The following is a 12,147-nucleotide window of genomic DNA, read 5'->3' as shown; positions in this document are numbered from 1 at the left end:
CCACTCGCACTAACTTTCGCCCTCTCCCGTCTCCCCTTTCTCTGTCTTTTACCCCCTCTCTCTCCATACCCCCTCTCTGTCTCTTCATCTTTCCTTTATGCTAAAATCCCCCCTCCATATTACTCCTGATTTAGACCACTTTGCTAGAAATGTACCTTTCGTTTTATTTCCTGTTTAAAGCTGGAAAGCAACATGATAGGCTTATTGCCTCTTCGTGGGATTATTTAAAATGAGCTATTTTCTTCTTTTGCGATAACGAAAACTCTCGTCAAATGTGGAAATCTATTCTTTTTTTAAATCTCTACCAAGACGCTGTAAAACATCTGTATGAGAGACTTAATTAGATGCAAGTCCCCTTCCAGTAAGGGCGTATGTTAATAAGAATTCTTTGAGAGAGTTTATGAGTCTCTCTACAGATTTTTTCGGGAAACGAACAATTTGAAAACCTGCTCCTAAGCCCAATACTGGACTACGATAAGGCAATTAGCTAACAGTTTTGTCGGTGTTTTGTGACCAAAGAACATAAGAGAACAACTACATATTATTTGTATCGTGTTGTTGTGGTATACTGCTCTTATTTCCCTTTTTCTAGTTAGTTTAGTTTTAGTAAGGTTTTACGGCGCTCGCAACTGCATAATATCATAGGAGCGCCAAGTGGTGGATGTCAACAGAGAAGTCCAAGCGGGGAATCATGCCCACTCTGCTCACTTCTCTAGCCTCAACAGCACAAAGTCCGCTTCAACTTTTAAGAAAATAGCAGTTCACAAGAGAGGGACAAACACAAAAAAAGAGGAATCATGACGATAGTAAGGGTGAGGAAAGAAAAGCAGCAGTTCTCCTTATGTTGTTCCGGCAGAGTATGAGAATGATAAACAGATTACCAACATTACTGTTCTGTAGCTGTGCTTACATGGCTTATTGTAATCATCATCATTATGGAAGGGACAGGTAAATGCATATATAATATTGTACCTTTGCGGTTTTTGGTGGTGTAAGTGTTTAGTTTCTTTGCTTTTCACACATAAAACATGAACTCGAGTCCCAAGTGTGTAAGTTTATTTTATAGAATACCTCCGTCTTTCTGCTGGGATGCAGCAGTCCCCTTAGTCCGATCGGATCAGTTTCAATACTATGTTGTAAATTGTGTCACTGGGGGCGAATATTCCCACAATCTAAAATGATATATATTGTTTTTCCAGTCCATTGCTGACGCCTGTTTAACACTGAGCACTTCCCTATGTGTGGCAGTTGCATTTAAGGAACATAAGATAGGGAAGAGCATTATTTTATATAAGGGGAACATTTCTCTTGCGGCTGTTGACAAATAAATTTACACAATGTGTAGTTATGAGGTACCATCGTCTATGGTGTAGCGGTTAGGTCGCACTCATGAGACCCGAGTTCGATTCTTGAGTATGGAGAAAATTTTTATCGAGTATCTCTGTTTTTCTGCTGGGATGTAGTAGCTCTATCATCCCGAGTTGGCCCTGACATGCAGGATCTGAATCCTGCCTCCTAAATGATCTAACATTTGTCAATGTTGGTGTAAAAACACCTACTTAAGAAAACTTATTTAAGTATACTGCATAGATCTAATACATCTCTCCCTCTCATTCTCTCCCCTCTCTCTCTCTCTCTCTCTCTCTCTCTCTCTCTCTCTCTCTCTCTCTGCCTCTCCCTCTCCCTCTCTCTCTCTCTCTCTCTCTCTGCCTCTCCCTCTCTCTCTCCCTCTCTCTCACTTCTCCTATCCCCCATGGCCGTATTGCCTCAGACTTTTCGGGAGTTCCCAATGACGTGACACTTCTATATTAAAGATACAAAAAGATACGTGCAGTTTGTTTCAAAGAGAAGGGTCACATCCTGAAAGCAGCCGCCTGCTAGTCTCTGCCCACACGGACCTCCGGGCGCCGGTGACAGCAGCACAAATAATCAGCTCCCACTACTCCCTCATAGCCAGGCCCAGCTGCCCGGTCACCACCGGCACTACAGAGGTTTCATTTGTCCGGCTAAGGGACTTGCACTCTCTCTCCCTCTCTTTCCTTCTCTCTTTTTCTCTCTTCCTTTCTCTTTTTTCTCTGTCTTCCTCTCCTTTTCTCTTTCTCTATCTGTCTATCCCTATTTCTCCCTCTCCCTCTCTCTGTCTCTCCCTATCTTATTCTTTCTCTCTCTCTTTCTCTCTATCTCCTCTCCCTCTCTTTCTCTCTGTCTCTGCCCCTGTTTCTCTGTTTATCTACATCGTTTTATCTCTCTCTCTTTCTCTCTTTTTCTCTCTCTTTCTCTCTCTCACTTACTCACCCCCCTCTCTCCCTCTCCCCTACCTCTCCCTCCCTCTCCCTCCCTCTCCCTCTTCCTCTCTCCCTTTTCCTATCTATCTCTCTCTCTTTCTTTTTCTCTCTTTCCTTCTCTCGTTGTCGTTCTCCCTCTTTCTCCTTTTTTCTCTTTCTCTATCTGTCTATCTCTCTTTCTCCCTCTCTCTCCCTCTCCCTCTCTCTCTCTCTCTCTCTCTCTCTCTCTCTCTCTCTCTCTCTCTCTCTCACTCTCATTTGCGTCTCTTTCTTTCTCTCTGTCCTTGCCCCTGTTTCTCTGTTTCTCTCTCTATCTTTTTATTTCTTTCTTTCTCTCTCACTTACTCTTCCCCCTTTCTCTCTCACTTACTCTTCCCCCTTTCTCCCCCTTTAGACCTTTTCAGGTCCCATTCTAACCGGAATAGTTGACGCCATGCGAACTACATCACGAAACACTTCTGGGGTTCGAGCAAATGACTTAACAATTGCAGAAATATTTTTGCTTTACTGCTTTGAGGATGCGTTTCCGATTAAGAAAGGGGAAAGGGGGGGGGGGGGGGGGGGAGGATGCTTGGCGTAGAGGCAGAAACTTTATAAAATGATATCGAGGGTTAACGTCGAGATTTAAAAAAAAAATCCACTGACGATTAAAATTTGTTTCCAGTGGGAAATATGAGAATAGTAATATTAGTATGATCCTCTTACGTGTAACGATCAGTGTTGCGTCAAAAATTAACATTGATTTCATATGTGGATCCGATAACCAAACTCATGAAACTTTCGTTTTTAAGATATTGATGTTGTAAGATTAAGTAGTTTTGTTGATTTTATCGACATAAAACCGATTGATTTTTAAAAGAAAAGATTTAAAAAACCCAGTAGCCCCTTCAGTGTCAAGTCCCCACTGTGTCGCACTATTTGCTAGGATTCTAAAACAGATATGGTAGTAGGAAGGTTAAAGTACATTAGTCCGCGAGAAACAAACTAAGACAACGGGGGTGCCAAGAGTGCAGTGAACAAGTACTCTTCACTCTAAGAGGCAACGAAACACTGCCTTAATGCTTTCTCTAGAAAAAAAAAGAAAAAAAAAAGAACCATGATCACCTCATATCTCTAGCGATGACAGCACCATGCTCTTTTAATTAAATGAGGGCCACACTTTTCTCAATTCCAATTTCGTTGAAAACTTCTTCTATTCATATTCGCAGCTTTGGCTGTCAAGCCAAGCAGACCTTCCGAGCACTGCACTTCCCGCCAACCCAACGTCTCTAAACCAACGTTACGACACGCCAGACCACTCTTATTCAGGAGCACGGGTCCGAAGTCGTTGAGAAGGTCCCGCGTCCCCGACGCCAATGTAGACAATATTGAATCCGCATATGGCCGGGCCGGATGAAGATGGATGAGAAAGGGTGTCCGACCCCTTTTAGACGCGACGTCTTTACGTTTGCAAGAAGTAAACATCCGAGTCCGGGGAAGAAAAGAGTGGATCCAGAGTTTCCATGTTGTCTTTGAGACGCCCAATCGAGAGGAAGCGACTGACGCAGCGAATCTGGTGAGGTATTAATCTTCTCAGGCTTTTTCAGTCCTGCTTGGCATGAAGACTTGAAGGAGGAGAGGGAGTGAACGGAGGGGGGAGGGGGGGGGTGAAGGCACTAGATCGGCTGGGGGGAGAAATGAAAAGCTGTGAGAGACCCCGAGAACTAAATCCTTCAGTGACGGGGCGGACCGAGAAGAGTCTCATTTGGCAGAACGAGCAAGGCTGCGAGTACAGAGAAAACCTTGCGAAATATCCGATATATTTTGGGAAAATACATGTAGTTTCTAAGGCACAGTCGACGTTTCAGCGGCGCATTCTGCATGCGTCTGCGTAGAAACTGGAGTATTTTATGGGCAGCGCACTTCTTAGACAGCAAAGGTTATGCCATTTATCAGAAATATTTTTAAATTTTTGTTTTTTATCACAAGTTTCATCAGCTTCGACGCCTTCCCAAAGCTAGGGACGAAATTTGTCTGAGTTCCATTCAGTCGAGAGCTCAGCATGACAACGATAGTACTTTATGTGCTTTTGTGTCGAAAGTTTTTGCAAAATCTATTGTAATATTACGCTGGGCGTGTATGGTGATAATAATACCCTACACGTTACGAGACAAACTCACACCAAAGGTCGTGGAATCTGTTCCGAAAATAGATGAATCCGAGGTTATGTCATTCGGAAAGATACGTTATATACTTTCATCTATCCTATGCTGACTCGAATATGTAGAACTCAAAAGTTTCATGTTCATATAGTGATCTATTACACAACAGCTTCACATCTTCCAATACAAAGCAGGAAAAGCTATGGATCGTTGGGGCTTCTCACACCTCTAATATTTTCTTTACTATACGTCTTTCCGTTATAGCGTTTTGATTTTTAAAAAGTATCTGAGGTGACAGACTGAATGTAACACGATATAAGAAAACAACATCCTTCTGCAAATACACTCTAGCTTTCCAGTGAAGTGGACGAAAAGGCTTAAAACGAAATCATCTGTTTATTAGAAGGAGTATTAATAACGAAGCAATTTGATTTTACCTTGGGTGGTTTTAGTATACTTGTTAGTCATTTAAAAAACTGTGCACATCGGCAAATTTCCACAATCTGAACCTTTCCCCTCTTTTTAAGCCCCCCCCCCCCACACACACACATACAAACACACACATACAAGCCGTTCATTCTTTGAAGAACTTGACTGTCCAAGACCGCCCTAGTTGCAAGTTTATTTGGCAATAAATAGCACAATCAAATCATTAACCCAGATTGAACTAAGCCCATTAGTTTTTTGATGTTGAAAAAAGCAAAAAACCCCACAAAACAAACAAAAAACAGCAACCTACCAAAAGGAAATTAATTACCCCCCAACCCCCCCCCCCATAAAAAACAACAACAAAAAACAAACAACACCCCAAAGAACAAAACAACATAAAATAACAACAACAGAACACCCAAAACTTGCCTGAACTGTGACATATCACCAACAAACGGTTAAACAACTCACCCTGTCGATGAGACTGTTGGAAGCAAACGAGTCCAAGGAGTGATCGTCTTGGTAGTCAAAGCCATGCAGCTGCAGCGCTCGTCGTTTCTGACGGCTCTTTATCCAGGCTCGTACCTGTAGAAACACGATGACAAATAAAGACAACGATATTCTGAAAGTCAGGGAAAGATATAACAAACGAAAACATGTACGAGCGTACAACGTACAGACACGCATAAAATAAACGCCAAGGTATGATACGGGATTAATGTTCTTTTTAATATACAAGGGTAGTCTAAGCCCATCTCCACTAGGACCAAGCCAGGTAGGTGGAGACTCACGAAAACTCGTATTTTTTTTTAATGAAGGCGCTTTACGCCCCCATTGACACAATCTAGATCATTTAGGAGGCGGGCTTCGGTCCTGCCTGTCAGGGCCAGCCCGGGCTGAGAGGGATACACAGTTCGAGCTGAAAGACCGGGACACTCGACAAAATTCTTCCCAATTGTGAATCAAACTCAACGCATAGCGGCTTCACCACAAGCAACCAAACTAAGATAAGATAAGATAAGATAAGATAAGATAAGATAAGATAAGATAAGATAAGATATAGTAACAGAGAAAAAAGTAGGGCAGGCCCGTGCCTACCCCCACCCCCCTTTTTTAAAAACCCGACATGTCCATTTAATCTTGAGAAGAAAAAAAAACATCAAAAAGTTTAAATATGATTCAAGACAAAACATCAGATTGGTGCCTCTTCCAAGAATCATAGAAAAAGACATGCTGTAGACGGATTCTGACCCTCAACACTATGCCAGTGTATGGCAGCAGAATATTTCAAGTGATGGTGTTACTAGTTGCGAAGTGAGTATCAAACACTCTTTCAACTCGCAATGGATTCGGTCTCTTTCATAATTTAAAAATAATATGTCCTTTCTTTTTTTTACAAATGTGATTTCATCTCAAACTCAATTTGGATAAATACTTATGTTCATTTTAACCACGAAAGGATGAAATAAAAGATTATAGAACTGTTTTAAACTAATCGACACCCATACTCCACACTGTCAATACAGTATAAAAAAACCTCATTGATCGACCAATTGAATCGGAAATTAAAACAAAATCAAACTGTTTAAAAGTAACCAAAGATCAAACAACAAGCCCACATCGCCCTGATTGATATTTCTTTGAGAGCAGGCCACAAGAAAGGCGTGTGATATCTCCTTACAGAAGCTCCTCGCACGGACAGATGGGCGAACAGACAACGACTCTATCTCACTCAAGTCACACAGAAAAACCGAGGGGGCCAGGAAACGAGCGAGCTAATTGGTTGAACTAACACGTCCTCAGCGCCCCCTAGCGAATTACGGATAACAAGAGGAGAGGCACACGAGTCCACCGTGGGGGGACCGTGGTGGTTTTGAGTTCAAGTCCCTATTGTACCGGGGCCAGCTGTCGAGTGGGGCGTCCACTTAGCGGTCACTTCGCTTCCGGCTAGCCCCTGGTCAACGGTGAGATCATAAACGCCGCGGCTCTGCCTGATTTACTGGGTCATCGTGGATGGACAGAGCAGTGGGGAAACATCCCAAACATTGCTCTTAGCTTTTGTGGCTGACATTACAGGCTCAGGGTAGGAGAACGTTATGATCTTTTGAGGGCATGGTGAAAAATGATGTCCGTTCTCTCTTACAGAGAGACATACGGAGTTTGTGTGTTTGTTTGTGAGTGTGTGTGTATGTGTGTGTGTGTTTGTATGCGTACATATGTGTGTGTGAGTGTGTGTGTGTGTGTGTGTGTGTGTGTGTGTGTGTGTGTGTATGTGTGTGTGTGTATGTGTGTGATCGGGCACTCAAGCCGTCGTGTTTGTGTTTGTACAGAAAAGAAATGAATTCGCTCAGCACCAGCAGAAAGTACGTCACCGAAAAGGGTAACACAGGACACCCCCCACCCCTTTTCTCCCACTCTCCCATGATGATGATATTGATGATAATGATGATGATGGTATTGATGGTGATATTGATGATGATGATGATGATGATGATGATGATGATGATGATGATGATGATGATGATGATGATGATGATGATGATGATGATGATGCTGATGATGATGATGAGGATGATTACATAGCCCCAGCCGCTAATGAAGACAGCATTATGATATAAACACACCTACTGGAGCATGTTGACGTGACGGAAGGTAAAACCTCGTTGTGCAGTGTTGTGTGAAAACAGGGCAGAGCTACAACAGCATACATTCGAAAGTTTAAGGAGCGAGCATTCATCAGAATGAAGAGCAGTTATAGACGGGGAGGGGGGTATACCCACCCGACTATTGAGTCCAACCCTGACCCTGTCTTACACCACGCCATAATACTAAGTTAATTCACTTTAACTCATTGAGATCAAGCATTCTGTTCATTCAACAACACTTGGAGACACGCTGTTTTTGGAGCACTAAAAGTAAAGAATATAACTTCGTTATACATACACATGTTTCAATTCGGTTTACTTTATCTGAATCTTAGAAGGAAAGGCAACAAAATGCATCTCAAGAAATAATATGCAAATTTTTGTTTCAGATTTATGTACAATTGTTCGAATTGTGACGCATCATTTCCCTTGGTCCTCTCCTGATAGGACATTATATTATGTGTCCGCTACCTTATAAAAGAGCAGAGACCCTGGCAAATAAAATTGATGGCCTTTAAATAAGGCATATCGATTCTTGTACCAAGTTCTATGTGATCGTTACTCGGGTAGTCATTTCCTTAACAACTCAGCTTCCTGCGGAAGCATTCTGAATAAGCTGCCATTTTACAAAAGATCAAACACTAACGTGTTGACAAGTGCTGTCACTGTCTCAGTGGGGTACTCTTTCTGAATTGGACGAAGTGGGGATAATTTATTGTGTAAAGTGTCAATCGCAAAGACACAAATGTCGGGCATTATTGTTGCCAGCCCGGCACTAGGCTACCGACGCGAAGTTTATCAACTTTACTTTACTTTAAACTTTAAAAGTCAATATTGTTTGCAAATGTTAAGTAATCTTTTCTTTAGTTCATATTCGTTTCTCCATTTTACCTCTGTCTCTTTCTGTCTTTGTCGGTCTCTGTGAGTCTGTCTGTCTGTCTGTCTTCTGTCTAAGCCCCTCTCACCCTACTCTCTCTCTCACTCCCTCCACCTCCTCCTTCCCTCCCTCCCTCCCTCCCTACCTCCGTAACTCTCATATCTCCCACCTTTTCTCTCTGCTTCCCCCCCTCTCTCTCTCTCTGTCTCTCTCTCTTTCTCTGTCCCCCCTCTCTCTTACCTCCCCTCCCCGCCCCGAACCCTCCCCCCATATCCCAACAAACATGTCCCCTGGCCTCACGGCCCAGTTAGCAGCACGAGCCGCCATTGTGCCCGCCACTTGGACCGATTGATTCCTCTGATTGCGCGCACGCTGGAACAGCATCTGCGTGTTTGATCTGTCAAATCGCGCCTGGATGGAAGAATGAGAAAAGGAGAACTTTCGCCCCTTAGTGCCAGAACGACGTAAAAGGGAGGGAAGGAGGGGGGGGGAGGGAGGGACCAGGCAGTTGCATGAACTGTCGGGGAGGGAGGGACTCGCCGGTCGTGTGAACAGTCGAGTAGCTCACTTCTCGCCGAGGGCTGGACCTCACTTGTCGAAATATTGTTTTAGCGACTTTGTGGGAGGGGTCGAACTAGCGTCAAAGGTGTGGGAACCGTTTAATTCGATTATTAAAAAAAAACCACCCCAGCGGTTTGATTGTAACAATCTCCCAACACCACATCATATTGTTATGCAGTCAGCGATGCGTTTCGAATAATCGGCTTAGCAAAAGACTGACTGAAATATAATGGGGATTTCGTGGGAAAATACAGGTTGCAGGATAGGACACGTTGGCCTACTTACCCCCCTCCCTCCTACACCCCCTCCCCATAAAAAACAAACAACAGCAGCAAAACAAACCCTAAAAAAGATTTTGAAAAACTCGAACACTTTTGAAGAAAAAGTAAAATACAAACTAAGTTATTTTCTGTGTGAGTAAACATGTAACCACTAGAAATGAACTGTTGTTTAAAAGTAGAGCTCACAAAATGGAGGAAGAGGCCCATTGTTTATTCCTCCAAAACCTCTGTCATGAGAACGGCTCTGAAAAAAGTTGTACAGAGAGTTAAGTAAGTAATGAGGTAGTTTTCTTCCATGTGCTAGAGACGTTATGGCGTTTGAGTTGTAACCAATGCGAGGAAAGTTGTATGCCATTGGTAGGGAGGTGCAGTGTTAATTATATCGTCCCAGATCCTCCGCCCTGCGACCAAGACAACAGCGATCAAAAGTAAAATAAAAGACCCCAAAACAAACAAACAAACAAACAAAAACAAACAAACAAACGGACAAACAAACAAAACAACCGGTCAATCGGGTCTTTCCCTCTCGCTATATTCAATATATATTATGGATCTTAAACACACACATTGGTCCATACAATAAAAAACGTTATTTGCAATCATTGGCAATAGATCATTGTAACTTTCCTTGACAGACCCCACCCCCTCCCCTTTCCTCTTCAAATCCCCTCGTCCCATAGAATACCACGCTATACTGTCACTAAAAGGTCAACATTACGCCTTTTTAAGACATACATGGTCAAAAATCGTTCAAATTGTTAAGGAACCACTCACTAGATAAACGTATAATATAATATATTTTATCTCTTAGTGAACAATTTCCTTCGAGCCCTTCAATATAATATGCACACGATTGTCATTGTTGTTGTTGCTGATGTAGTTATTGGTGATGTTGTTGTTCTTATTATGTTGTTGATAGTTTGGTTGTTTTAATTGTTACCGCTGAAGTTTTTTTCCGACTATTAAGCTACAAGCTCTGCTAATAAAAGACATGAGTATAACTTCTATGGGGCAGATACTTTATTTCATAATAATGCATTGCATTTCGGCATCTCTCTGCTGAGACCTATTCTGCACTTCTTGAGTTGCAGGACAGTTATACCTCAAAGCATTGTTCAATACAAGGTCAGATAATACATTCTTCCATTCAAAACACACCCATAATAAAGAGGCGGCACCACGCATGCGCACACGCGGCGACCACGTGCTCTCTGCTGCTCAATTACAGTCACGTGATTTCCGGCCGCCATATTTCCTAATCCAATTAACAGAAAAGAAACGGCGGAATCTCGTAGTCATAACCGGTGCTCGGCAGTGCGCGTCAGCAGATTAAAAACGGGCCGTAAAAATGAAATGTTGCCGGTCTTTATAGGTCCACATCTCCGTCTTAACTACTCTGGACAGACGCGCAAACAGGAAAAGTTTGTTTAAGGAAATTGCTGCTTCCCCTAGCTCGCCATATTGCATCGTTTCCCGTCTGAATTATGACCTTTCCTTTCTCCGGTCGAAGTGGAGCGAGTTAGCACTGGATTCGGAGTAAGAGCCCAGATAAGTACGGAACAATTCCAGTTTAGAGACCTACCAAGGGATGATTATCAGGAACCGGCGCTTCCCAAGCGGGGAATCTTATCCCATAATGCATCGCATCAATCACATGATCTTCAGGCCGGAATACCGCAGAAACCGGCGAGTTGGTCTTAAAGATCTGGCTTTGGACTCAAGTAATATTCCCCCATCGTTCTCTGTACGCTACGGCGGGGAGCGAAGATGAGGGCGATGGTCTGATATTTCAAGTGACTTGTCATCAGCAGCCAGCGCCCGTAGTCTTTTCGAAAAGAACGAGTCTGATAAGCGGCTGGGATGGGTGCTGCTCGAGTTGTTGCTTTGGTACAGCGTCGACTTTCTTCTGCTCTTTCATCTTCTTCCTTACTAGTTTCTTCTGTCTTTTCCTTAATTCGAAATGGGTGTTGTTTAGTCCTTACTGAGAATTGTGTTGCTTAATTTTAAAGCTCTACTAGAAGCGTTATACATCATTGAGAAGACAGACAAAAATGTTAGTGTCATTTAATACAAGAATCAGGTAGCATAGAACCTTACTTGAAATGGTGCATTCTGCGAATTCTGCTTTCTTTTTAATGCTTCTGTTATCTTATTCCGTTCTTACCAAGTTTGAGAGTTTAATAGTTTAAGCTACCATGCTTACTTCAAGAAAAAGGTCAGATTATGATAAAAGCAAAATTAAAAATAGAAAACTATACACTTGAGATACATGTAATAAAAACCAGTGGGATGAATAAAATTTTTTCGGCCTGTCAGTAGTGCCCCCCCCCCCCTCCGGGGCACACACATCATATCTGTGAGTCTTTTTAGGAGATGGGTGGGCAGTAAATGCTTTAACCGTTCTGAGTTGCACGTGCACGCACTCGACAAACTAAACTGTGTTAACCCGTTCGAAACATAATATATTGCTATTTTTTGGTACATAGCATAAGTTTTGAACAATCCTCTGCGGTCAGTTCATATGGAGCTATATTCAAGTTTAAGAACCAGCACGAAGCCTAGAAAAACAAACCTGCAAACAAAAAACCCCTAGAGCTTACAGCTGCTCTAAAAAACTCCACATAAACACCTGGCGTTAAGTACCATCGTTAATTCCCCAAACCCATTCCACAACAACAGTAATGATACAAGTTATCATTATCATAGTTGAAAAGCAAAGTAAACGTATGGAGACTTTGGTAAACAGTGTACACACCATTTAAAACTGATCAGCGTTTAGCCGCTTAAGCTCCGCCGGGAATACCACCCACCCCCTCTTCCTTCTCCTCATCTTCTTAATAATCTTTCTTCTTGTCCTTCTAATTTCCAGAAATATCAAAAGCGGCAACTACCCCGCATCTTAAACTCCCATTGGAAAGGGCGGGGGGG

The 12,147-nt window shown here is 42.7% G+C and overlaps 1 protein-coding gene across 1 annotated transcript in view; it reads right to left on the bottom strand.

Moving 5' to 3' along the window:
- The window catches only part of LOC101853079, a 117,486-nt gene that overhangs the window by 6,722 nt on the left and 98,617 nt on the right, over positions 1-12,147 (bottom strand). The window contains exon 17 of the mRNA XM_005096448.3: positions 5,327-5,440. Within this exon, the coding sequence (XP_005096505.3) occupies positions 5,327-5,440 (114 nt within the window). The remainder of the gene's footprint in view (positions 1-5,326; positions 5,441-12,147) is intronic.

Source organism: Aplysia californica, unplaced genomic scaffold, assembly GCF_000002075.1.
Source record: "Aplysia californica isolate F4 #8 unplaced genomic scaffold, AplCal3.0 scaffold00129, whole genome shotgun sequence".
NCBI classification, from domain to species: Eukaryota; Metazoa; Mollusca; class Gastropoda; order Aplysiida; family Aplysiidae; genus Aplysia; species Aplysia californica.
Note: the sequence above shows the minus strand (reverse complement) of the source record. Positions and strands in the feature narration are given on the sequence as shown.